Source organism: Pezoporus flaviventris, unplaced genomic scaffold (assembly GCF_033815535.1).
Source record: "Pezoporus flaviventris isolate CSIRO_AGI_PZ_B2104156 unplaced genomic scaffold, CSIRO_AGI_Pfla_v1 ptg000213l, whole genome shotgun sequence".
Lineage (NCBI taxonomy): Eukaryota > Metazoa > Chordata > Aves > Psittaciformes > Psittacidae > Pezoporus > Pezoporus flaviventris.
Window position 1 is genome coordinate 15,700,724 of NW_026892761.1, and position 27,819 is coordinate 15,728,542.

The 27,819-nt window shown below is 40.2% G+C and overlaps 1 protein-coding gene across 3 annotated transcripts; it reads right to left on the reverse strand.

Moving 5' to 3' along the window:
• Positions 1–27,819, reverse strand: DHX35 (DEAH-box helicase 35). Of its 3 annotated transcripts, XM_061441467.1 has the most exons (23): positions 27,697–27,819; positions 25,382–25,515; positions 24,925–25,017; positions 24,043–24,120; positions 21,744–21,848; positions 20,086–20,147; positions 19,369–19,438; positions 18,764–18,823; positions 16,587–16,699; positions 16,167–16,263; positions 14,945–15,103; positions 13,501–13,711; positions 13,249–13,392; positions 12,604–12,728; positions 11,900–11,954; positions 7,783–7,878; positions 7,334–7,428; positions 6,695–6,772; positions 5,408–5,537; positions 4,615–4,696; positions 3,994–4,065; positions 1,556–1,694; positions 1–231 (listed from the first exon to the last, which is right to left on the reverse strand). In XM_061441467.1, the coding sequence occupies exons 1-23, from the start codon at positions 27,734–27,736 to the stop codon at positions 187–189; spliced, it is 2,283 nt and encodes a 760-aa protein (XP_061297451.1). In that variant the 5' UTR covers positions 27,737–27,819; the 3' UTR covers positions 1–186. The 3 variants fall into 3 exon arrangements, with proteins under 3 accessions (XP_061297451.1, XP_061297454.1, XP_061297453.1); XM_061441470.1 differs by lacking the exon at positions 13,249–13,392 and having other exon boundaries at positions 13,525–13,711; XM_061441469.1 differs by lacking the exon at positions 13,249–13,392.

The following is a 27,819-nucleotide window of genomic DNA, read 5'->3' on the forward strand; positions in this document are numbered from 1 at the left end:
CAAGCTCTACATAGGTTTACAATGTGCTGGTCATGCATAAACCCCTACAGATCCTGGCAGGCATTTAAACTTTTAAGTTGATGGAAGATCAAATTGCTAATGAACTGACTCCTGAAGGGACTGTAGCCAGCTTCAAATCACTGGTAGGCTCTGCATCTGATGACAGAAGACTTAAGTCATGTCAAATCACTGGTCTCCTACTTTAGCCCGTTTTGCTGTCAAGGAAAGATGCTGCAAGAAAAGAAAAGAAAAACTGATTAGCATATACAGCACAATTGGACTAAAGTTCAACTACAATGTGTTCAGTCATTTCAAATTAAAGAAATTCTTATACAAGTATTAAAGACAACCCTTCCCAAGCTCTTCTTGTTACTGATACTGCTAAAATAAACCTATGAAATTGAAGACCTACAGTGTGATTCTGGCTTGGTATAAAATACAATCTTCTAGTATTTCTGTAAAAATGCAGATAAAGGTGTGTGTGCTCCCAGCAACACAGCTGCACACACACTAGGAGTAGGTGCATGAAGTACAAGACTTTAACTAATGTATTAACACTGCAGCCATAGTTGCACTGGACCGTTGAACCTCCAGGCTCTTCAAGGCCTACCAAAGTGCAGAATGAAAGCATGAAGGAAGTCACCCCAAACTTAGCCCATGAAGAGGTCATATCATAAGGGGACATTATGCCGTTTATGGGATGTTGCAACATGTAAATACATGAGCCAAAAGGGAACAGATCTGATATAACTGGAACATGAGCTCATCTCCTTTTTACACCACACTTGCAGAATGCAACAGGACAAGGGGGAATGGCTATAACCTGCCCGAAGGGAGACTGAGCTGAGTTCTTAGGCAGAAGCCCTCCCCTGTGAGGGTGCTGAGGCGCTGGCACAGGGTGCCCAGAGAAGCTGTGGCTGCCCCATCCCTGGCAGTGTTCAAGGCCAGGTTGGACACAGGGGCTTGGAGCAAGCTGCTCTGGTGGAAGGTGTCCCTGCCCGTGGCAGGGGTTGGAGCTGGAGGAGCTTTGAGGTCCCTTCCAACCCAAACCAGTGTGGGATTCTAAAAGGTATGTGCATGCAACGGAATTTGTAATAAAGCCTTGCACAAATAGCAGCTTTCTTTTGCCATTTCAATTTTGAAAAGAGCAGATTTTTATTATTTTTTTTAGTAAATGTAATTAATGCTCAAAAAAAGGCTCTAAATCCACTCAAATTTGCAAAGCATATAAAGACTCTCCTAAATTATTATGTAACCTATAACCACTGCCTACCCATAGTGCTCCTCAGAAAAGTCCTACCAAGTGCCTATATTCAAGTGTAAAATGGTTGAAGGCTTCGTTTACTAGTGATACTCTATTTTGTAAGTTTGAGATCATGTCTGTTGGCTGGATTATAAGGAAAAAGCTTTCATGAATCAATTCAGTATATTCCTTTTTATATTATAACCACTAAATTAACAAAACCAAATTATTTTTGTACCATTAAATAGACAACAACAAAACACGAACACATTAGAAGTTCAGATGCAAGAGTTGCTAATACAGCAATGGTACCATTTGGGCTTTATGCTGATCCTGTACTGCTACTTGCTGGTAAAAATGAGGTGCCAGTTCCAAGAGCCATGCAGATTCTACAGCAGTCACATCTCTCATGTAATATTTCGCAGTCTGTATGACTTCATTGTAGACTACCCTAGGAGAAGGAAAATAAAATTTAAAAAGTGTTTGCTTTATAGCAATGAGGGAGAGAGATGAGAACAGCATTATGTTGGTGACAACAGTAAAAGAGGGACATGGAGCTGCCAGATCGAGTCCAGAGGGGGTCACAGAGATGCTGCGAGGGCTGGAGCAGCTCTGCTCTGGAGCCAGGCTGAGAGAGCTGGGCTGGGGCAGCCTGGACAAGAGAAGGCTCCTCAAGGGGAGACCTGAGAGCAGCTCCAGTGCCTAAAGGGGCTGCAGGAAACGTGGAGAGGGGCTTGGGACAAGGGCCTGTAGGGACAGGCCAAGGGGAATGGCTTTAACCTGCCAGAGGGGAGACTGAGATGAGCTCTTAGGCAGAAGCTCTTCCCTGTGAGGGTGCTGAGGCACTGGCACAGGGTGCCCAGAGAAGCTGTGGCTGCCCCATCCCTGGCAGTGTTCAAGGCCAGGTTGGACACAGGGGCTTGGAGCAAGCAGCTCTAGTGGAAGGTGTCCCTGCCCGTGGCACAGGGCTGGAACTGGAGGAGCGTTAAGGTCTCTTCCAACCCAAACCTGTCCGTGATTCTATATTTAGACTCGATATTTATACATAAATCTAGTATGTAGTTTCACAGTATATACTGACAGATTAGTACTTACAGAATGACAAGGAAGTCTTTATGTTATCATGCAAACTCTTACCTCCTTCCCTCTGGTTTTCAGAATACTTTACATTAATACAACCTTTAGAGTACCATTAAAAACACCTTTGCTTACTATTAGGACATCTGGATGCAAGGTGTAGAAGAAAAAATATTTCTTACACTGGAGCCAAGGGGGACTCTTAACAGATACTTTGGAAGAGAGAATATTAGTTACTCTGTGATACCATTAATAAGGATTCAAAAGCACCAAAACCCTGGACCCATAACAAGTAGGGCACAAACTACAGCATGACTATCTCTGGTGCCTGTCTACAGACAGTCAAGATAAGGATTAGAGGTAGAAAACACCTTTAACTACTACCAGAACATTTCCTGTAAGAGATTTAGAAACAGAAACCCCTGTGGACTCTATCACTGCTGCCAGCATGAACCGCTTGCCAGCATGGACAACCTATTTCTGAAGTCACCCTTCAGCAGGAAAAGAAATTTTTACCAAGGAAGTGCAAAGCCACGTTATCTGGCCTCTACACACAGTAGAGCTGCAAGCCCACAAGGTTTGGGGCCTCTCATTAATTGGCATTTTGCTCCCAAAAGCAAAGAGGAACAAGTCCAAAATTCTCTTCTCTGCCAAATGCAGCCAAGACACACAAACTAATACAACTAAAGAGAAACCTGAGGGAAAAAAAACAAGAACACATTCAATATACACCTGTAACAGAGAGACAAAGCCTTCAGTAGAGGATGGTTGCCCAGGCAGCAGTAGCACAGAAATCAGAGTTCCTGAGCAAGTTAAACTCCTGTGTTACAGGACCAAGGGAGCCAGTAGTGTTTTTCAGTTGGTTGTGGCAATATCACAAGACCTACAGAGCTACACGCTGCTTAACTCAGCCCTGAAGAATCAGTACAATGAGCTGGACTCATTTCTGCTTTGTGAGCCAATGTAATTAGTGGCCAAGTTCCAATCAGTTATACTTCTGTAAATCCAACACACCAGGTGGAGGAGTCCAATTCAAAGATAACAGATGACATTGGCCAAGTTTATCTTTCGAAGTCTCAGCAAGAGGCAAAGAAGGACAAGAGTCCAAACACCTCAGATGGATCATGCTGCCTGATTGTTAGGAATGCATCTATTTGTCATCTGAGCATCTCTGACACACAAAATGAAACTGTAAAATCCTCACTAACACAAAAGTACAACCATTTCTTTCCTCAACCTGCTAAACAGCCAGAACTTGTTGCATCAGCCATTTGCAATTACTGCAGCACCTACCTGACAGAATATTTCATAGAATCATATCCCTAATAGGTTTAATAAAAGTAAATTAACCCTAGTTCTATATAGGTACAGAGACTACTCAAAGAGCAGCCTGCAGTGCAAGATATGGTGCCCGTTAAAGCAGGGTTACCTGACTCTGCTTCCCAGCCTCTGCAGGTTTTTTTGGCAGCTAAATGTCACTCTATTTCCCTGATTTATTTGGACACTGCCTACACAAAAATTTGCAAAGGAAATAGCAATTGAATTCTCACTGGGGGAACCATGACCTTCTACATCTATTCCTCCATTGATGGGGAAAGGTCATTCATGAAAATGTCTGGATGCTGAAATTGTCTTTCCAAGATCACAAAACAAGTGAAAGCAGTTTAACTTACCAGCGTGGAGGTTTCTCTGCATACAACACTGACGTGGGGTGGATATGAAGTTCCTGGTCATCACGGATAGTCCTTGAAAGCAAAACAGCATTTCAGACTGTACATCTATTCATTGTTTAACAGCTGTTTCCTTTCATCCCCAGTAAGAATGTTAATAAAAGGGAACAACAAAAGAGCTGGAGAAAATTAAACCCATTTGTGTTTAATGAACAGATGAAACCAAGCTTAAATCCTGCGCAAAGGAACAATTGACACTTTAATGTCCTAGGAGTTCTACCTATATTAAAATGAAAAAGCAGCATTTCAGGCTTTTATTAAGTGCCCCTGAAGTGCTTACCACGCTGTTGCACTACAACTGTACTTGCTTACATTAACACAAACTAATTACTCTTAGAAACAGCTTCCCACTATCAGCAACTTTATTTACATTTGCCAAAGAGAAGAGATAAACACTAAAGCAGTTTGAAAATACAAAACTTCACATATTTAGTAAATCAACTGTCATGTGTTTCTTATTGTAATTGTCTAAAGAAGCATCTGTGTGTTGACTATACTCAGACCTATCCAGTCAAAGGAGCTTTTCAACTAAGCAACAGTTGTAATGAAACTATATATAGTTACCTGTAAGCTCCAGTAGAGTGGAATTTAGCTGCGTTTGCAAAGAATCCAGAAACTATGCATCTCAAAACAGGATCTGGATCACCTGAACAGAAAAATTTTCCTCTAAAATAAGTCAATGTATTGGTAAAAATACCTAACATACCACTTAATCATCTCAAACAACTTTTTACAATGCATCATGCTTTAATAATGAAGGCTGGAAGGAAGACAAGCCTTGCAATCTCTTTTGACTTTAATTTCACAGCAAATCAAGATCGCCACGTAAAAATCTACTGCTGCCACTGGTGTCTCCCTGCAGATAGTTTCACAGTCCTAAAAGCAACCTTGCAGGACAGCTAAAAATCAACCTCTGATTTTTCAGAGCAGTTAAAGACAAGTGCTGAGAACTGTTCGTGGCCTCCCTGCATGCGCAGCGCAGCTGGCAATCAGCTTCCAGTTGACTGTACATCATTTTGAACGTACTAGAAATATGGCTTATTGGAAACCCAAAAGAGGGAACAGAGTGATCTATTTATGACTGTTTTGGTAAATCTGTCCATTCAATATATAATCTGTGGCTATAATCTCTTGCTGGAAAACATAACTAATAAAGATCGGACTAAATGTTAATTGCAAAAATTGGCTAAAATGCTCTTCTGTGCTCATTTTTAGGAGAAAAATCTGGGTTTAGTTAACCTTATTTTTTGGCCAGGAAGAAAAGACTTCAAAGATTACAAGAAAAGCATAAAGAGACTGTCAGTTTGAGAGACTATGATCAATATGTACTGGACAACAGGTTAAAAACAATGTTCACCTTCACTAGACTTCTTTGGCACTTTAAAGCGGACAAGAAGCTTTTTCAGCTGCTCTCTTACAACAGAAGCTCTTACAAGCCCTTTGTAGTTCAGAAAGTGCTCCTGACACCACTGAGAGCTCTTGCTGTGCTGTACAGTAAGAATAATAAAAAAAATCACAATGAGATACAATCAGCAAAACAAAAGCCAATCTCTTTGGATCACATAGCCTTGTTCTGCCTTTCTTCTGACTCCTACAACATATTTATTATTGTTTTCCTGAAAAGTACCTATTTACATAGAAACTAACAAGGATACCTAGCCCAAATAGCTACAAAACATATTTCAAACAACTTCTAAATAGTAGCAGAACAAATACTATGGGGTATTTTCAAACAGATGCGCTTGTTTCTTCATATGTGGTGAAAGAACAGCATCAGTCATTCCTTTCTCATACATAAATGCACCATCTCAAACTAGTATGTTTTCAACCTCAAAATGTAAACAACCTTTTTGGTACACAGTTTTCACTGGTCTTCTCTATGCAAAGAACTATTTCTCCAGAAGCCAGCACTTACTCCAAGAGCCTCTCTCTGCATTTGGCTATTTCTAAGAGAATTATGCAGATATAAAATTTAAAGGGCAAAAATTCAGTTGGTGCCTGACTGATTGCTTTGGGCCTGGGAAGAGAGAAGTCAAACACCTGTGTGGTTACACCGCAAATATATTAATACAGAAGTGTTTCATACCAGCAAAATATACTTCTCCAAAACAGGTCTAGCACTTCACAACAGTTAAGTAAAACCTGAGTTTGCAGAGAAGTACTGAGATGGTGTCAAACCTTTGGGTAAATCCATAAGGTCAATGAAGAAGAGGACACGATTATCAACGAGGCAATTTTTTTATAAAAGACTGCTAGATTTAGATGCAGTTTATAATCACTAAAACTCAGATATATCCAAAGAAAAGATGAGAGAGTATGAACTTCATTAGGAATCTGGATACCTGTTTTTCCAAGCCCTTTCAAAAATCCCAGTCTCCTTGAAAAAATAGTTGTCTATCTATGAGACTTCTGTGCTGTATCCAAACCAAACTGTTTCTATTCCCTGTTCAGAGGAACTACAGAAGGTCTGTGACAAAATATGACCAGAATATCTTTTAAAGCAGAATTATCAATAAATAAACTTGGTAAGTCCTCAGCTTTGAGGAAGCTGTATCCAGAACTTCCAGAATCAGAAGTGAATTCAACCAGAACACTTCAAGTTCTTCCCATTCCTGCAAGTCCACATACACCTGAAGTGACTTACTTTGACAAAGGCTTCATACACATTAAGCATAGTGAGATGATCACCCTCTTCCACAGCAAACTTTCTGTGTCGCCTGGCCTAGAGAAGAGGAAATAGTTTTTAACAAGCAAACTGATTTTTGCAAAAATTGGTTCCCTTAATGTACATATTTTCTGGTGACTGTTGCAGTTCTTACCATACAGGGTAGTTCCTGTAGGCAACAGCAATGTTTTACTAGCCCACCTATATTCAGGAGCACTTCTAAAACTGAAATTAGAAAAATGAACTGAAAATGAACCCCCAAAATCCAAGAGAAGGATGCGTTAAAGTGAGGCTCCAGCTATATCCTAATACTTTGTTCTTAAAAGGAAGTGGTGTTTGGGGAGGTTTGGGTATTTTTAGAAAACCCATATGCTGAGCAATATTGGCTTATAAACTTTCATATCTCTAGTCTTCAGAAGGAGGCTTTTAACATTAGGAAAGATCTCCAATGTTCCCACTGTTACTCAGCTTCTTTTACCTATAACCAACAGGCACAGTTCAATACCTTGTTTTATTTTCATACAAACTTGCAATCTGTAACAGGTTTCAATAAAATACTTGGCAGAATTCCAGAAACATGGAACTAACCAGAAGAAAAGGAGACACAACCGAACTTACAGCCTGAGACTTTTGATTTGGAGGGATCACAAAGATGTTCTGAATCTGCATCATGGCAGCAATTGTCAAAATCTCCTGGGAGCAGCCAAAATTTCCTGAGGAGAAATTCAGTACAGGAAATCACCTTCCATTCAACTTACCCACATACAGAATAAAAAGGAAAAGAAGAATATATTTTATAATACATAAAACCAAAATACCTGAACTCCTGGTTTTTTTTAGTATAACAGTGAACGTTTTAATGGAAAACTTTAAAGACAAATGTGTTAGATTTATTAGAGACAGCCACAAGTTTAACCAATTTTTATCACTAAACACCATACCAAGATGAAGCATACAGTTTGTTTCAAATTTAGCAAATGTCTAGTATTACACTACCATTACAAGTGGCAGTGTCCTCCTCTCCTCATCACAAGACTAAGAATAAAATCCGACTTTTTTCCTCCTACCTGATTCCAGAAGCATCTTTGCAAACATAGGATTCAAAGGAAACTCTGCTATTCTCATTCCAAGAGGCTCTGTTAAACGGCAGTGCATATCCAAACCTGCAGTATATTAATCAATGTAGCAATAATACAGGCAAAAGAGCACAGAAAGTCTTCTTTAAGGATTTAATAAGTACTAAAAAGCAAAAATTACAACCTAAAATATACCAAATGCACCTAGGAGGTGCTGAATGTATATTAAACTAAGCTTTAAGGCACTCCTTAATACCCAAGGCCTTGAGTGATATGATTTAGTGTAAGGTGTCCCTGCCCATGGCAGGGGGGTTGGAACTGGATGATCTTAAGGTCCTTTCCAACCCAAACCATTCTATGATTCTACGATTTACTCTGCTGTGGGACAGTGGGTTGTTCTGGCTTTTTTCAAACGTACTTGAACACAGAAGTTTCTTCATTTTGACCAAGTTCCATTGCTACTGCCAAAGACTTAGCAAACCTACAGTCAATGCAAATCAAAGTCAATGCAATGTCCAGAGTGCCTATTAGCTGTTAGACTTATGCATCCTCTATTTAAGTATTTAGCAACATCTTTGTTCATGCAGATGGGAAGCAGAAGGAGTCCTCATGAGAATGAAAAAAGGTACAGTTATGGAACAGGCACAACTGTAGAAAGAGGAAGCACTGATGGTGTGGTGGGGTAGGGCATCATTTTTCTGAGTCACATCTGCTGAGCTCATGGAGGAAAGTATTTTAACTTTACTATAATCTAAACTAGAGATGTGCAGCTGATGAAGACTGCCTACAGTTTAGTCTGCCTCATGTATCAGTAACTGAATTGTCAGCCATGTTCCAACTGTAAGCTTTTTACTGGCATTGGGACAGGAGATAGCTATGACAGCTTGCTTTTTGATTCCCAGCTATCACTGAGCAACCCTGCACATTTATCATTTTAGTTGTGTAGCTTCCTACAGTCAAACACCTGCAGTAAGGTTTACCCACGCAAGCCACTAGGTCCTATTCCAACCCAGAGCACTATGCTGAAATTTCAGGAATGATTTAAACGGAAAGACATTTCCTTTGCAAGAGGACATAGGAAATAGAATTAATAAAAACAGCAAGAAGAAAAGAGCTCACTACAAAAGGCAGCAAAGAGTAAGAACTGCAAAAGAAAACTGCAAGTCAACCAAGTTGTATGAGGTACAACAAGGAGGCAGAGCACAAGAGAAAAGCTACAGTTGGGATGAAGGAGAGCTCATGAATAGGACTTTGGAGCACTGCTGATTGCATAAGTAACCTCAGCAGAGAGGACTGAGGAAACACAACTGTGGCCCATGCATTATGTAAACATTATTTGTCAAACCATGGTGCCAAGACCTCCACAGTTTTACTTCAGCTCTGCTTCCCAGAGAGAAGCAAAACCACAAATCAAGTCAAGGAATGCAATCTTTTATAAGTCATGTCAGCATATCTAAAACCACACATACCTCTATCAAGTGTTTATTATTTGATATGCTATCATCTCACTTATTATGGCAACGTAGTGATTCACTTGCCACACCCTTACACTGTCCAACCAAACCTAATAGGCCTTTCATATGTCACAATATTTTCCTCAGAAACAGGTATAAAAGGCAGCTTGTGTGAAATGATGAAGTGATATAAACACCAAATCACAGACACTGCAAAAATGAAGGTCTGATAGCTTTCACTTAACGAGTGCAATATGAGAGGTTTAAGAGCTACCACAATTACCACCTTAGAATATGCAGTCTTTCATCTACAGAAGGGTAACTGCATTACTACTAGCAAAAAGGATAAATTACCATCTTTTTAACTTTCTACATGTGCATCAAGCCAAAATCCTTTGGCTTCTGCTTAATCTTACAAATTTCAATGCAGTTTTGCTCATGCACGGATGTCTTTGCAGCGGTAAGCCTGCAATGGATACTAGTTCAGAACAGGTAAAAGTTGCCTTGAAATCATCCTGGAAGCAACCATTTTATTGTATCTATATAGGAAACTGGAGATCTTAGAAAAAGATGCTGCAAAGATTTTTACTGAAGATGCTCATAAGAAACTATTCACTTACTGTGGCACTAGTATGTTACAGGCTGAGGGATTAAAACTCTATTTTTAGGTAGAGCGGTTGTTTCTGATAGGTGACAACTCACAAACGAATCTTCAACAAAACCCTGGATCTGAAGCGAAGCTAAAAATAAATCCATTTTCTACCTGCTTATTTACTTCCGAAATGATTCTTAAAAACAATAAACTCCAACTGACAATTCAGACTTTCAAAGCATCAAAGGAGAAGGCTGAGAAGAGATACTCCTGACTGTAAAAATCACTGTATCACTGTAAAAATAATCAGTCTAAAAACAGTGATGTGTTTATTCAACAGAAGTATCTCAACCTGAAGAGCATCTGCTTTTCTGTTGGCACTGCACTGGCACAGTAGGGTCCTGACCCCCATTTGCATGTAATTACAATGCAAGTGTTGAAATACAGGTTCACACTTGCATAAGAGAAATGTAATCCTTACTGCAGCTGCAAACGCTTGGGAAACTTACAGGAAATCTCCATAATAAACCATCTAACACCTTAAACTTCAGCAATGTTTAAGAGTGAATCTGAACACCACACACATTTCTTTACATCTTCATCGACATCAGCATTCCTCTGCTTTGCTACAAAAGCTGGGCAGCCAAGAGAGTAACAGCTCTGTACTGCTCTGTGAAGTTACCATGAGCATAACACTTTTGCCAAAACATCAAACAGCTAATCAGTAAGTTTTCTGACCTTCCCTCTCCACCTCCCCAGGTGTTTTTGGCTGTGAATTCATCTTTGAAACGTGCTTCTGAGCCACTGTGAAGGTCCTTATTCCAAGCTTGGAAAGGCTGCCAAGAACCGAGTGCCTGAAGCAAAACCCTCCTTTGCAAGATGGAGCTGAATCAGCACAGAGCAAAATTATGGCCAAGCAGAGAATAACAGTTCCATGACAATAAGACAGCAGACTGCCACAAGTTACAACACAGCATTTCTAAGTGATGTCAAAATAGTCACAAACCTTTGGATGCTTCCAACGTTTACACAGTCTCCATCACACTACCCTTTTCTTCATGTTTATATTATAGGGCAAATATTGTTAACTTTGAATTAACTACAAACATTGAGTTAGAGTCAAATTGTTTCATTTTCACTACTTCTTCTTGTGCCAAGTTGTTATGTTTAAGTTTGCTGCATTCAAAAAGATTAAATAGCTGTCAAATACCCCAACAATATAACAGCCCTTCCTATAAACAAAATCAGGCAGCATTCATTCCACTCACAACAAAAAGGAATCAAAAACTGTGTATAAAAATATTACTACAGTGTGACTTGAGTGTTACAGGTATCCAACAGCAGCATAATGAATAAAACAGAAATTAACACTTTTACAGTCATAGAATACCTCAAGTTGGAAGGGACTCAAGAACCACTGAGTCGTGCTCCCTGCTCCTCGCAGGACTACCTAACACCAAACTACATGACTAAGAACATGGTTCAGACTCTCTACTGAATTTGAGAACAAGCTGTGATCAGTAATTCATAGAATCCTAGAACAGTCTGGGTTGAAAGGGACCCTAAAGCTCATCCAGTTCCAACCCCCTTTAAGGTCTGAAGAAACACAGAGGATCTGCCTAAGAGAATCACACCAACATCCTCAGCTCAGAGCCCTGTTCCTACCAAAGATAAATAGCTGGTTCCTCCCATGAAGGTGCAAGGAAATACACAGATAATAGCTATAAAATATGCTTGCTCAATCTAAACACTTAATCTGTAGTTTATACTCTATGAAATGGATTTATAGCTGCTCCCAGAAAGTTACTGCTGCCTTTTGCTTGCTTACCTGTCTGAAACAACTGGAGGAAAAGAAAGTAAGTTCAGAGGAGACTTAGGTACATTTTAAAAACATGCCAACAGACAGCTTCCACCAGTCAAGGCTGCGTTATCTCTTTGTCAAAGCACAGCTCTCAAATGCAAGTTTGATTAATGTCCATCCAATCACCAAATCCAAATTAACAGGTTTTTTCATAACTCATGTAACTTAACTCTCAATAAAGCAAAGCATAATATTTCTCACCTCCTAAGGCATACAGCAGTTCTAAAGCTTGCACCATTGACTGGGCAGGAGGTGGCTGTGGAGAAAAAAAAAAAAAGCTCATTATTTAAAGCTATCATCACAGAACACAAGTTATCACAGAAATTCTTACACCTTCCTCTTCTACAAAATCTTGAAGTTCTAATTACCTATCTTTCTACTCCTGTATAGTAAGGAAAGAGGTCTCAGACTCTTGCTTTCACCCTTCCACTGACTGCAATGCTGCGAGTCAAAATCATCTCAACAAGCTTAACTTCTAATGCCACCATGTGAGTTTTCCACATCAATACAAGAGTAGCTAGAAACTTTACAGAAAGCAAATCTAAAACTTGATACTGCTCTTTTTAACAAAACAGACAAGCACTGGTTTAGTTCTATAGGTATCTTTTCCCTTCCCCCCCTTTTTCTTCATAAATTCAATGCAAAGGGACTACAGTTAGTTTGCAGAATCTGTTTGCCTTTCTAGGCTTTTCTTGACTCGCCAGCAATCTCTAGAATACAAAAAGTTGTTGTTTCGAAGTTGTCACACACATTACTTGCACTAGTTGATTCCCAATGCCCAAAGCTGACAACAAGTTATGCTTTCCAAATTAACAGGGCAATGGTTCTGTGTGTTACCAACCAGTCATTTACTGATTTTCCTTCCGAGTAAGGAAAGACGACAGATTTTACAGCCTAGGACTCACTGAAAGAAAGGGGAACCTGAGCACATTGTCGATGCCCAAAGCCTTCAGCTGCAAGATGACGGGTGCAAGGTTACTGCGCTGCATCTCGGGAACAGTGGACTTGGGCAACTTTTCAAAGTCCTCCTCTGTAATGGGAGAAAACAAAGCCATTCAGGACTGAGATTCAACTCCACCCTGTATAGTCAAGAACACAGAATCATACCTGTTTCAAGTTAAAATTATCAAGTATGAATTAACAGGTGTTAAAAGAACTCTAACTCAAAGATGATCTTTCTCCAATTACTGCATTTTAAAGATGATTTCTTTTAAACAGAAAATTCAATGGTTTTGGCTACACTGCTGATTCGGCAGCTGCCCCAACTGTACTTCTACTTGAAATGTTCTTCACAGAAATCTGCAGCAGCAGCTCCAGAAGTCCTTATATTAGAAACATAGAATCACAGGCTGGTTTGAAGTGGAAGGGACCTTAAAGCTCCTCCAGCTCCAATCCCTGCCACGGGCAGGGACCCCTTCCACTAGAGCAGCTTGCTCCAAGCCCCTGTGTCCAACCTGGCCTTGAACACTGCCAGGGATGGGGCAGCCACAGCTCCTCTGGGCACCCTGTGCCAGTGCCCCTTTAGGCACTGGAGCTGCTCTAAGGTCACCCTTTAAGGAGCCTTCTTTTCTCCAGGCTGACCCAGCCCAGCTCTCTCAGCCTGGCTCCAGAGCAGAGCTGCTCCAGCCCTTGGAGCATCTTTGTGGCCTCCTCTGGACTCGCTTGTGCATCTTTTATCATTCTCCTATCTATTGCTGAAAGAAAAAACACACTTTTGTTCTTTATCTAACACTAAAGCCACTGTAAAGCAAAATGGAAGTCACATCAGCAAGTTCACCTTCCCTACATATCAGATTACTGACCTGTATAAAGCCTGTAACATTTACCAGAGCGGTTCCGTCCTGCACGTCCTGCTCTCTGATTAGCTGAAGCCTTAGAGACTGGAACCACCACAAGACATTCAATGGCTGTTTTGGGGTTATATGCACGAAGCTTCACAAACCCACAATCAATTACGAATACGATTCCGCGAACCGTGATGGAGGTCTCTGCAACGTTGGTGGCAACTACCACCTACAGACAGACACAGTGAGGACATGGTGAACTCCCCAGTCTCAATTGCACCATCAAGGCCTTGCATCTATGAACCAGGACTCAAATACAAGCCACGTGAAAGATCTCAGTAACAGACAGTTCCAGTAAACACACTGGAGTACAGAACGATACAGTAATGCAGCAGACAGAACTGTCAGCTTGAAATAGCCTAGTTTTTACAGCTTCATAATCACTTTCTTATCCAAATTTATTCTCTCTTCATAGAAGAAGATCTCGGCAGTGTTTGCAGAGAAAAATCACTGACTGTAAATCAGGTGTTTTTATTTAGCAAACTATGTGAGAACAAGTATTTTCTTTCTTCTCAGTTCTATTGAGCTGTTCCCTGTCACACTGGAGCAAGGCAGGGGATAGGAGGAGAACAGAGTTAAGTGTCCCATGTTCAGTATCCCTGGACAGATACACTTACTTCCTGAAATATCAAAAAATAATTATTCCCAGATGACAGAGAGAAACCTAGTCCTTATATCACCTGAAATTAAAAAAGTAAATCTTGGAAGTTAATTGACTAATATCATACCCTAGAGAGAAAAGAAGTATTCTGTGGTTCTGTGGTTTATTTATACTCAATGCTCTCCAACACCAGATGAACAGTTCTACTTTTTAGTCTGCAGTATGAACAAAATTATAAGAAGTCACCCTGTGTAATTCTGTGGGCTTATCTCAGCCCCAACACAGGCTCTGTCTAAGAAGAAAGCATTAATCATGACCAATTATATAGCTGACTATATATTTTTTTCTACTAAAACCAGGCAAGTTTTAACTTGTTTCTTAGATGAAAATACAGCACTTACCCACTCTGACACTAATTTTTCCATTAGAGGTAGGAAACAGCCATAGACACTTAGACCACAAAAAGAAATAAAACCAGGTAAAAGACTTAAGAGTATTAAGAAGCTGCAACTGGACATAGAGAAATACGAGGTTGTACAAAGACTCTTGAAAATTGAAAGTTGATGAGGTTAACAGGAAAGTTAGAATTAACATGTCTAAGACTGATCAAAGGTGGTAAGGGAAGCCAGAGAACATGCTCTTGGTTCAGTTTGAAAACTGATAGGCAGTGTTAGGAGATACAGAAAGACTCCTTCGGTAAGTGTTTGCAATAGTCTCATGATGTGAGCCAGACATACGCAATCTGTGTAATGCAGATACCCCTCTGGGTGGTAGAAATTGAGACATACACGGCAGCCTTACCTTCCTGACATTGTGAGAAACTCTCTCAAACACTTTCATCTGCTCAGGAGAAGGCAGCCCAGCATACATGGGGAGAACACGGAGGTGTCTTTTCATTCCAGTGCGAGAGAGGGCCCGAGCCTGTTCTATGAGCATGGAAACAACAGTCTCCACTTCCTCCTAGAGCCAGAGCATGACAGGGGACAGAATGTGAGAGGTTTCACTTTCATACCACACAGCTGTCACCTACATACAAAAAATGCACCAAAATGCCATAGTTCAAATTGTTCAAACCCTGGGATCTTCTGACTAGCTCAATTTTGTAATATTCTTACATAAATTGCTATTCATAATAAATATGTGTTCACATTAATATTTTTGTTCATTGTTATTTGAGACAATGTCACATCACAAATACATGAGCAAAATCACCAGGAAAGGACTGAACAAAGCTCAGGAGGAAGCAGGCATATTTTCCTCCATCACAACTTGTGAGAGCAAAATAGGAGGCCAATCTATTTTGACAGTGCAGTATGCTGTGGGTCTTGATCAGGAATGACACAGTAACTTCATTAGCACCTATTGCTCAACCACACTTAATCTCATAGATCAACTGTGGCATCTCACTGGTAAACACAGACAACAGAGGATCAGACATTGCCTCCTGAGATACCCAATTCATTCTTCTAAAAATTACATCAATAGTGAAGATGAAGAATTTTTTTTTGAAAATATGCAAGATGTTGTTGAAGCTCTTCAAGGTAGCTCTTTACTGGAAAAATGATATGCTACTCCTCAGCTGCAAAGTGAGCTGACAGGCATAAATAGAGAGGAAAAGACAAGTAAATTTGTATCTCACAGAAATTTGTTTGTCTGCCATGTTAATGATGTTAAGCCCAACAAATGTAAATTCCATTTGCCTTAACTATTAGCAATGACTCACTGTCAATTTAACAACTTTGCAGGTGTGACTAGCACCAAAACCCCCCACACTATTCCATTTATTAACAAGGCTGAAAGTATTAAATGGGAAAAACTGTTCATCACTAGCTTTGACAAATTCAGGCCATACATTTTCTACAAGTCTTTGTGACTGGCCTAATTCTGCTCCCATCAATGTAAAAACGTCTGTCATCTTTAATGTGACTAAAAGAAGCACAGCTAAGGAAAGCAGGAGACTCAGGGCACTTCGCAAAGTTAACAATTCAGTGTTGTAAGGCAACAATATTGCTTACGTCTGTACCTGCCCAGTTAAAAATGCCAGTATATCACCATCATTCTCCATCTGGTGAATTTTCATTGCAGTTTCCACAGTTGATTTTACATAATCTGGAACAGGACTACAAGGAGAAAATAGGAGAGACATTAGCAGAAAAACAGGTAGAGCCTCCTCATTTCCATAAGGAACAAAAAGCAAGCTAGCTTTTGGAAACTACACAACAGCCATACCACACTTAGCTCATGATGAATCCTTGGGAATAAGCAATTAATTTGTTTCCTTTCCACTACAGAAAGCCTAAAAACATGTCAGCTGCTATAAGCTATATCCAAATGTTTGCCAGATTGAAGGTTACACCTTCTGGGAACATCTAAGCTCTAACATAGATCAAATGATACCACAGTTGCATACCCTCCTAAGCACCATTGACAAGATCAAACACACCTCTGTATGTAAAAGATGTCCACTGGAAACGTTCTCCCTTCCACAGTAAGTATCACGCTGGTATCTTTGCTGGGGTCACCAGTATCATTTTGATTAAAGAAATTCTTGAATTTCTACATTAAAATAAAAAGAAACACTTTCAGTTTGATATTTCAAAGAATGAAGGGAGAAACCTCAAGACATGAAGAAGTTCAATTACTGCAATTTGGGTGTTTTATTCATAAATTTGACAGCGCCAATTTAAAAATTTTAGATTTAGGGTTTGTTGCCTTCTCTCCTGTCCGGGATAAGGCACTTGACACACACAGAGTCTTGCATGTTTATTGTTTTTGAGAAGCAAAGATTAAAAAGAGGTAATAAAGTTACTTAGAAGAACTGATGACTGCTGGACAAAGCAGATATATAAACTTCATAATGGATCTATAACAGCAGCAAAGTCAAAGCTAAGAAGAACTTGATTGGTCCTCAAGGTTTTGGGTAGGGCTTGCATATTCTCCATTTCTGGATGAGCAAGTATATTTTACAGCTCTTACTGAACGCCACCATCTCACTTGGTAAAAGCATAGGCTAATTTAGGTTTTTGTCTTCTGCATTGCAAGACACCTTCATAAATTCAGTTTTATTGCCACAAAGTATTTTAAATGCACAATAGCAAAAGAATGAAAGTTAGGAACCCAAATAATCGATCTTGACTTTCATGACCATTATAGAGATACCATAAACTTTCTGTATTTAAACAAACATTAATATAGTCATACTAACCATTTTGTTATTATTTTTACATTACCTGTAAGCTATTTGAAACATGCTATTTTTGGCAGTTAAAATTTTGCAAATGCAGAGTACTGTAGCATTATCTAATGTACAGAATACACAGCAGTGCAAGTGCTACCAGAGCTTACAATCAAAAATTTATGGCATGTGATATTTGCCACTAAAGGAAATCTCAGTACACCCACACTTTCAGTGCTGCACACAAGCTCTCAACACCGCATCTCATGAAGGACACAGGGGAGTGAGGAAAGAGGAAAAGTACAGAGAAACGCAAAGAACACAATAAAGGAAATGGAGCAGCTGCCTTATGAGAGGCTGAAAAGGCTGGGGCTCTGCCTGGGGAGCAGCAGTTTGAAAACCCACACAGCTGAGGTGCACAGAATCAAAGGTGACAAAGTAAGTAAATGTAAAACTGGTGCTGGTTATTGTTGTGTTAATAAAAAAAAAATGTGAATCCCATACTAATAGAACCAGGAGGTCCTTGATGAAACGAGCAGAAAAGGAAGAAATTAAATAAAGTACTGCATTACACAGCAGGTGGCAAACTTCGGAAAATTGCTCTCACATGATGTCCTGAAGACTTACAGCTTCATCGAGCAGATCTGAAGACAAATTAACAAACAGCAGGCCCATGAACACATACTAGAAGGAAATTGCAGGAATGCACTGTGTAATGTCCCTATTGCAACCACTGCAGGTGCTGAGGCAGCTCACAGAGAACAGACCCACAGCAGCTGCATGGGCTCCCACACTCTCCCTAACCAGCATGTCCTACTGCTGCTGCTGCTCCAGAAAGAAGACTGGGCTGGATGAAACACTTCTCTGATCTAGAAGAGCATGTTTTCTGTTCCTACTCAAAATTAAATTAACATTTTTAGTAAGTTACATAAGTTTCCACAGGCCACAAGTCAATCAAGCGAACTAGTAGGATCTCACTGCAATTGAATCTACTCATTTATCACTCATTTTTACTGGTCTGTGGTTGTCTCAAATTACTCCCATCAGCAAAACAGAGATAAACCAATGTCTCTTACTAGACTAGATTAAGCCAAGGGAACATCTTTTCATGCAACAATACCAATGGGGGGCTGGAAGGAGTGGGGGAAGGAGGGGGAAGAAAAACAGACATCAGTATATGAGAAGCAGATTCATATTTATATTCACTTCCAAAAAAAGTTTGCTAATACAAAATGAAAACCAAATGCAGCAACTTAACTACTGCAGACTTTTTTCCTGCATTCTTTCCTCTCTTCTTTGCCACTCAAACAGCAGTAATGTTTCACAAGAAGCAAGCCCCACAGAGAATATATATATATACACATATATATATTCATATACATATATATATATAAGTGGAGTTGCCACTTAAGGTCAATTTATTTCAAACCACACTGGAGCTATACCTCTGCATCCAAGGTGGCTGAAGCCACAATCAGTCGAAGATCCCCACGCTTCTTCTGAATCTAGGATAGAGACCAAGAACACCCAGAGTAAAAACTGTTTTCTGAGATATAAGGCTACAACCAAGACTACCAATAACTGCTCTTTAAAAATACTTTGACAATACAAAACAGCTGAGGAACTGAAGCACACTCATCACTCCACAGATCTAACAGCCTGATGGCTGGAGGTTTATATATTCATTTTAAGGGCATTCAGCCTGTAATCATTATTGTTTACTTGTAATTTCTGGTAGGAGTCAGATCTTCACCAGGCTGAAAGTCAACAATAACCCCCTATGAGATCACTTCACATGATCAGCAGCAACAGAATGAAGAACACCTTTTTGCTAATAAGGAGACATTTCAGCACTGGGGGGAGGAAACACGAGGATCCTGAGTGACAGATGTCTACAGTAAATAGTTGGGCATGTACAACAGGCTGTAGGATAATAAGGAATCAGAAATCACCCTCTCTCAAATGGATTCACTAATCAGCCATCAGGATCAGAGGTTTAACAAAAAGGATGAAAATGAAAATGATTACAGAGAACATTAAAATAAATAACCTTTCTCAGTAAGCCAATGGCAATATCTGTATAAAGAGTCCTTTCATGGGCTTCATCCAGCATGAGGACACTGTGAACAAAGCAGAAAGATTAAGATTTCAAAAATGGCTTGATGATTGACACTAGAATCAGTGTCTTCCCATCCTCCAGAAATATCATTATTTTAAGTCTGCTACTGGACTATTACTGTGCACATCCACTTAGAAAACTGTGAAAGTTAAAAAATAAAAATAAAAAAAATCACAAAACAAGGTAGGGAGAAAAATGTAGATAACGTGGCCCATACACACTCCTCTTTATTCACGCTAGCTTTTGGAAAAGAGTAGAAAAAAAGGGTCTGGCTTTACTGCACTGCACGGCTTGCCTGCATACTGGAATATGCCTGCTTTTGTTGTGATTATTTTTAATTTGATTGGCATCAGAAAGAAAGTTAATTTAAAACTAGTAAATTAAACAGTTCTTCTAAAACCCACTTAGCTTTTGTTCCAAAACCACAGCAGCAAATCTTGCTGAGTTTGGTGTTGCAATGATCAACTGATTTTCTTTGTCTTTACAACATCAAGTAGTCAAACTCCTAAAGTAATTTTCACATCTTTTGGTATTTAATTTATAATAACTATACCTCAGCCTAAAAAAAAAAAAAAAAAAAAAAAAAAAAAAAAAATCACTTATTTATCAAATTACAATTCAGCCAGCATTCATTCCATGGCTCCTTACCTGTATCTTGTTAATAAAGGATCAGCCATCATCTCCCTCACCAGCATACCATCAGTTAGAAACTAAAAGTGAATACAAATTAAAATGTAAACAAAATCCACCAACTAGTCTGAATTAGCCACATGATTTTTATAGATTACTGTTGTGGTTGAAGCCCAGCTGGCACCTCAGAACCACCCAGCCATGCACTCACTTCCCCTCTTGTTCCCTCCCCGCTCCTGAGGGATGGGGAGGAGAATCCAAAGAATGTAAACCCCACAGGTTGAGATAAGAACAGACCAGTAACTAAACTATAATGCAAAAATACTACTATTACCGCTAATAAAAATAGTGGTAAGAGAAAAAACAAGGGGAGAGAATATGAAACTAAAAGGGGAAAGGAAAAAAAAAAAACGGTAAACACAAGTGATGCCGAATACAATTGCTCAGCACCCAGCAACTGATACCCAGGCCTTGCGGGTGACTCCCCCCAGTTTCTATACCGGGCATGATGTGCTGTGGTATGGAATACCCCTTTGGTTAGTTTGGGTCAGGTGTCCTGTCTCTGTTTCCTTCCTGCTGTCTGTATTTCTGAATGCTAACCGAGAGGTGATCAGACTGACTGGTTTCTAATCAGTATTTAAGCTATTTTTATATTAAAAAATACAATAACAGGTTGGCAGCACTGGAATGTGGCAATAGAAGTTTCTTCACTGTTGTCTGTAACACAGCTAAATCAGCTCTACCAGTAACATCCCGCATGTCAATGCAATGCTGACCCTCTCAAAGTAGACCACGTAATATCTGACCAGTACACAAACCTTCACATGTCAACAAAATGCAACATATAAATTTAATACTTCCTACTAGCCCATGGAAACCCAACCAACTTTATGTAGTCATCAATAGTTTGATCTGGGATTCCAAATGTGGCCTTGAACTAGGCAAGAACTGGTGTGCAAGGTGAAAACCTCCAGATTTCCAACTCCAAATGATTAATCATCACAATCAAAAAAAAAAACCTAAACCCAAATCCCAAAAAAAAACTCTGAAGATTTCAGCTGCATTTAATGAACAAGCATCTCCAGTTCTTCCGCTTTTAAAAGGGCTACTAGCCTCAGTAATCAGAAATCTAACTAAATTGTCTCACTCATCATCATTGCTGTTCCAGCATAAGCAGACTCTCATCTGTATCAACACAAGCAACATTAATATTGCTCACAGTACTGAAGAACAGCTGCAAAGCTTACTATTGAATCCACATCACATTGCACTCAGTCAGCCTACTCATCTCATGTTTTATCTGTGCTTTTAACCAAAATCTATTTTTAGGGTGGCAAGGATACTTCAGCTGTGATTCACTGCAGCCTTTCCCTATGACTTTGTGTGACGCATCAGGTCACACCAGCACCGTACCAATATCTGGTCACATCTCCCTTGAAAATACCCTTTAATTTCACAGTGTGGCTGCCAGTCTAGCAGAAAAGAACACGTACACACTTAAGTAAGGTTTGGATAGCCACAGCCTTTCCAAGCACACTTTCGGGATACCCACCTGGAAAACTGCAATGTATGTATTCTCTTTACTGGGCATCATAAGGTTCTCATTAATTTTGTAAAAGTACTTGGAGAGTTTCAGCTAACCCTTTCAGAGTAACCACACACTGTTCATATTTCACCTTAATTCTTGTAGCTTGTGGATCCGTGCAGTCATCAAACCGAATACAATATCCAACTTCATGCCCCAGCACTGCACCTCTTTCATCAGCAACTCTGCTTGCAATCTGAGAAAAAAAAGATTTTTACAAACAATAGACAGCTCACAGCACATTTCTTCACTGTATCATTATTTTTGTAGAGAATTGGCATCAAAACAGGAAATAGAGCTGATGCTTCCAAACAATTATTTGTTCTCATTCTAACAAAAAATTCTGTTTGACATAAACAGTGCATACTGAACATACAACTGGTAAATGCTTTTAAATATTTTAGTGTAATTTAGTAAATGTTTTAAGCTGCTTCTAATCAGGAAAGCCATAGAGATACCTTTCTGTGATAAGCACTCTGACAGACCTACAAAGGCAGTTACTCCACCAGTCACAACGCTGAGAAAGGACCACCTCGCAGCAGTTGTGGGAGTGCAATTTAAGAACAGTCGGTATGCAAAAAGGGAATGAATGCAGGGATTTGGCACACAGAAAGAAGTTACCAGGTAAGCTGATCTGTCCCTGAACTTACTCAGACTTTCTTTTAGTTTTGTTTTGGGTTTTTTTGAATAAAGATGCTACTGTACTGTATAAAGATAATACAGAATCTTCTATGCAGAAAACAGATGACAAACTGGCAGAATAATTAAAACAAGCAACAGTACTACCCTGGACCAGTTTTAAGCCAATAGCTCCTTTAGCTAAAAATCTTGAGTTATTTAGACTTATTCTACAGATTATTAGATATTATCACGCCATGGTTTCAGCAAGCTACAAGGACATTTAATACCTAACAGCACAATAAAACCCCACAATACATACATTAGTACTAGTAGAATTCCAAGGGCAAGCTACTTTCAGTCATTTGAGTGACATTCTAAACCATACCCACAGGCAGTGAATTCATGACACTCCCCCCCCCCCCCCCCCCATACTCTAGATGAGAAAGCAGATTAGCACACCTCTTAAAATAAAAGATCACTTTCAATTCAAGACAAAGCAATCATCAACTATATCTCTCATCTCCCTGTAAAAGCCATACAATCCACACAGTTTGCAACAGCATTGCAATGGAAAATCCTACTGTGTCTATGTACTAAGCCCTGCTTAAGTAATTGTTTTATTTTAGGCTTAAAAATAATGTATTAAGACATGAAAAAGAAACGAGAACCAAGTTTATTGTGAGAAAACATTGCAGCATACACAACATCCCCTGTAGAACTATGCACTGTCAGCTGGATGTTCTGTGAAGGAGAAAAGGGAGGACACTGCAGGCAGACTGTCCAAAGCACAAGATGCAGATCACTGCTGTTTCCCTCTCCATGTTGGATACAATCAGAGAATACTGGATGAGATGAAAGGGCAAGCTGCATAGCAGCTCAGTCTACTACATTTTCATGGGAGGCATAAGCTGATTTGCTGCAGGTACACTTTAATACATTATAAAGAACAAGCAAAATGAGATTTACAAAACTGCACCACAGTTTTCTGTAAAAGGAACGCTGCAGCAGAAACTTCAGCCCACTGGGTCAGTGTTTGGCAGCAGTTATGAAAACAAGGAGTACTGGATGTTTTCCATACAGACTTTTTTTATACTTATTCTTTATTACCAGAGAGCACAATTTGTTTCCCTTGGCATCCCCTCTTCTTCTTCTTGTAGTACATCTAGCTGACATTATGCTTTCTCAGACCTCCTATGTATATATGTCTATATAGGAAAAGATATATATATATTTATACAGTAAAAGACTTCTCACAATAAAATTGTTGTTTCTTTTCCATGACATTCTTACAAGGCAAAAAACAAACCAAAAAAACATGCAAATTAAAACCTACAACAAAAAAATAATACAGAAAAGAGATTCAAAAAGCTTTGGTGTGAATTGCTAGAAAGAGGTACACAACCTCCTCTTTCTTTCAACAGCTATGTTACTGTACACAGATTTACCATCACTACTTTACTTTGTGAAAAAGTTAAGGTTCACGCACAGTTCTTGTCCAGAATCAATCACAGCCCTGCACAGGTCTAACTTTCATACGCAGTTCTGCCGATTCCACACAATTTTTTTTTCAAAGCTTCTACACCTGCAATTCTGGACTTGGAATTTTTGGCAAGACCTACTAATCTAGTTGAATTCAGCATATAGTACCAGCAATTCCGTGAGGAAGGAAATATCTGCTCATCAGGAGCACATGCCAACACCATTCCTGCTAATAAACTGGAAGTTATAATGACATTGAACTGGAAAAATAAGGACATGGAGAAACTCACTGAAACAGCAGCAACCCGACGAGGCTGCGTCACTCCAACAACTCTTCCTTCAGCTGCCCAGCCAGCTTCTGCTAGGTACTGCAAACAAATATTGAGTGCAAGAAATGAACTGGTCATGCTGTGACTGCAGTGAGGTGTTAGTTCTCCGCACTATGTGCTTTTTGCTGGTTGTGACACCATCTGATGCACATCCTCAGACAAAACAGTTACTTAAGAGACTTTGTGCGTTTATTAATCTCACCATTAGAAGTAATACAGCATAATACAATCTCTCCTAAACACATACTATCAGAAAGCACCTACGAGCAGTTCTTTCAGTTTTAAGTATTTTTTAACTTCTTAATTTTTCTCTTCTTTATTTTATTACCCCTTGAAGAAAAAAAGCTAAGCAGCACAAGCCCTGATGCAGATGACATTCATCACTGGTCTGCAATTTTCCAAGTTACTCAAGAACCAACTTCAAAACATTCTCAGACTTTCTACATTCCCTTCACAAATGAGAAAATTTTGCAAACCCGTGAAAAATACAACATTCCAAAAATTCCCAAAAGGAAAGCTCCTAAAAAAAGTGTACTTTATTTCCCTACTTAAAAACATATTTTCAGCAAAATTTTAAACATTACTGATTATCAACACCTACTGCTGCACAGTAACTACTATTTGTACCAGAATAAACTACGTGTTGTCTCCGGTCCTTTCCTGTAGAGGAGGGAGGTTTTACATTACAGACATACCAGCTGCTTTTATTTCTCTCCTCTCAGTCGCACACACAAGCACAGGGGACTTCCCTTCTCACAGTACAGATCCGGGTTGCTGGTTTAACATTTCATGTAAAATACCCCAAGGGAATACCTGATTTTACCAAGTTAAACAGACGCTTACTTGTGGAATCTGGGTTGATTTCCCACAGCCTGTTTCCCCAACAAGCACCAGAGTTTGATAGTTCTCCACTAGATACAGAATGTGATTTCTTAGCTGAAACAGAAGATGACATTCAAGTATCAAAACCAGACGTGTACAAAAATAAGAGACTAATTAATGACAATATTTACATATCAGGCAGAGACAGTAAATTCATTTTACATGGATTTACTGCCAAAAGCTAAACAGCCCTTTAGAAATCCATAAGTGACATACAGAACATATAGTAAATAACACAACCTGTAAAACTGTCAGTAACAGCTGTCAACCAGGACAATCAATTCCAATAAATAAAGAGATCAAGGTAATAAAATTTTTACTTTATGTTGTAAAGTGATTCTATATTGCTCTTTCAAAAAAAGGCATAAGAGACAAACATCATACAACAGATTTAATATACCCAAAAGAACTTCTTTACCTTAAAAATAGGCAGCTTTTGTCTTTGTTGTTCAATAGAAAGGGAAGCATAAGGATTATAGATGACAGATATGCTACTGCTCTCAGCAGGATTCTGTCTCTCCTCTGAGACACTGACACCAGGACCTTCCGTGCCTAGATAATATAAGTCAATTTTAACTGGAAGAACACACTTCTGTGTACCACAGTACAACCAAAATAAATATATTCCTGATGAGTAGGAATAATGGGTAGCAGCATATATCAAAAGACTAACTTTCCTATTAAAATAGTCAAAATATCAACTACAGTAAACAAATGCTTTCAAATGAAATCTGTGTCTTCTGCTGGTTAAATAGAAATCTAATGTGAATAAGTATTTGGATTTTAAAAGGATGATAATTGAGGGAAAAACTACATAGGAAAAATATACAGCAAGATCTTAGGAACTTTCTTCTTTTTCTGTGCAACAGTTCAGATACAACTTCAATACCCTTCCCAGAAGTATATCCATGAATTTTAAGCCACCCATTCAAACAGGTAACAGAACTTCCCTTAACTAATAACAACCATATAAACATTCAACCTTGCATGCTTACGAAATACACCAGTTGTTTCACATCTGAATTTACCTCAGTAAATTAAACTTAATTTATTCCTGCGGCAGATTACCATAAAACTACTGACAATCAAAAATGCTGAATCATGCAAATTAACTAGAAACAAACCCTCAACTCAGTAAGAGAATGTACCACATCTCTAGCTACAGATTCAACTGGGAAGGTATGAGGGCAAGAGAAAATTCCCATGTTTTGCAGGATTTGCTTGTTTGGGCTTTTCCTATTTCTCCCACTGCTTAAAAACAGTTAGTCTTTATTCAAGTTTTATAGCAAACTGATTGAATTAGAAGAGTGATTAGCAATGATTCCAGGAACTATACACTCCCCAGGCACCCTGGTTTCCGCTGGGATAATTAACTTACTTCCTAGTAGCTTACAGATGGAAAAGTTCAGAATCAGGGACTTGACTATCTGGATCTTGACAAATCAGCAGAATTAATGAACATTGCTGCTCATCACGTACCAATTTTCTTTCACAGCATTTTCTATGTTTTTTTTTAATACACCATTGCCATCATGTTGCATACATATACATGTTGTATCTACAACATATTACTATGATATTCAAATGATTAAGAAGCTCTTTGCTAAACTAACCTTGCCTATGAAATACCTTTGCAAGTCACAGCATACCACAACACAGTGGGCAACGTTTTAAAACTGCCAAACTCACACCCACCAAGCTCCCCTTGGGGCAAGCAAATGGGAAGGTACCGAACTGCCCAAACCACAGGGGAACCATCACTGAGCCACAGCACAGCCGAGTCTCACAGGGAGCTCTGGAGGACTTCTAGATGAACACTGCTTACCACAGAGTCACTTACAGGGGTTGCTCAGGTCCTCAGCTGGATGGAGACCCCACAACCTGACTGACTGCTTGTTCCACAGCCTGACCACCCACAGAGCAGAAAAGGGTTTTCTTGTGTTTAAGCTGACTTTATCACATTTCAGCTTGTGCCCACTGCCTCTGGTACTACCAAGTAGGCACTACCAAGAAGAGTCTGGCTCCATCTTCTTTACCCTCCCCTACAAGGTACTTACATACATTGAAAGGATACTCCTGAGACCTCTACAAGCTGCACAGTCCCAGCTCTCTGAGCATCCCCCGTCACATCACATGCTCCAAATTCTCAACCACACTCGTGGCCCTTCACTTAGTGGACCTCCTTCAGTAAGTCCCCGTCGTGGTGCTGGGGAGCTCACAGATCACCCAGTGCTGAAGGGAGGGATCACCTCCCTCAGCCCAACAGCAACGCTTTTCCTCACCCAGCCCGGGATGCAGGCCACCTTCTCTGCTGTCAGCGAGCACCAAAGGCCCGCACTCAGCTCACGGCCCACAGGGCTCCGTGAGCTCCTTCCTGCTGAGGGGCTCTCCCTGCCTGTGGCAACTCCCAGGACCTCGCACCTGCCTTTAACTTCCTGAGGTTCCCCTGTGCCCTTCCCGGAACCCGCGAGGGGCAGCGACCCCACCGAACCATCACCCCCCCAGGCTGAAGAGGGGCTGCACCCCGCCACCCCCGCTAAAGGGCAACGCCGGGCTGGAGCCACACAGACCCCGCCGCTCTGCAGCCCCGGCGGCAGAGAAGCAGCACGTTTATCCGCTGCCCTCGGGGCCTAAACGCCGTGCGACCCCCAGAAGCCGCTGGGGGCAGCGCTGCGGCCTCGGCTCAGGCCGGGGGGGGGGACCCGCCCGCAGAGCCCCCACACAGCCCCTCACCCGGCTTCCAAAACCTCACAGGTCCCACGGGCGCCGCCATCTTGGGGTGAGAGGGTAACCGGAAGCGGTAGAGCGCGGCCTACGTGACGCGCCGTGCGTTGCCATGGTGCGGGCACCCCGCGG

What these genes read in the sequence shown, in the direction of transcription:
- DHX35 (XM_061441467.1), bottom strand. Translation starts at nt 27,736, where the DNA reads ATGGCGGCGCCCGTGGGACCTGTGAGGTTTTGGAAGCCGG. An exon ending in AATCAACCCAGATTCCACAA is followed by an intron (nt 24,121 to 24,924) that starts GTAAGCGTCTGT and finishes ATTTGTTTGCAG; the next exon opens with TACCTAGCAGAAGCTGGCTG. An exon ending in GCAGAGAAACCTCCACGCTG is followed by an intron (nt 1,695 to 3,993) that starts GTAAGTTAAACT and finishes TCCTTCTCCTAG; the next exon opens with GGTAGTCTACAATGAAGTCA.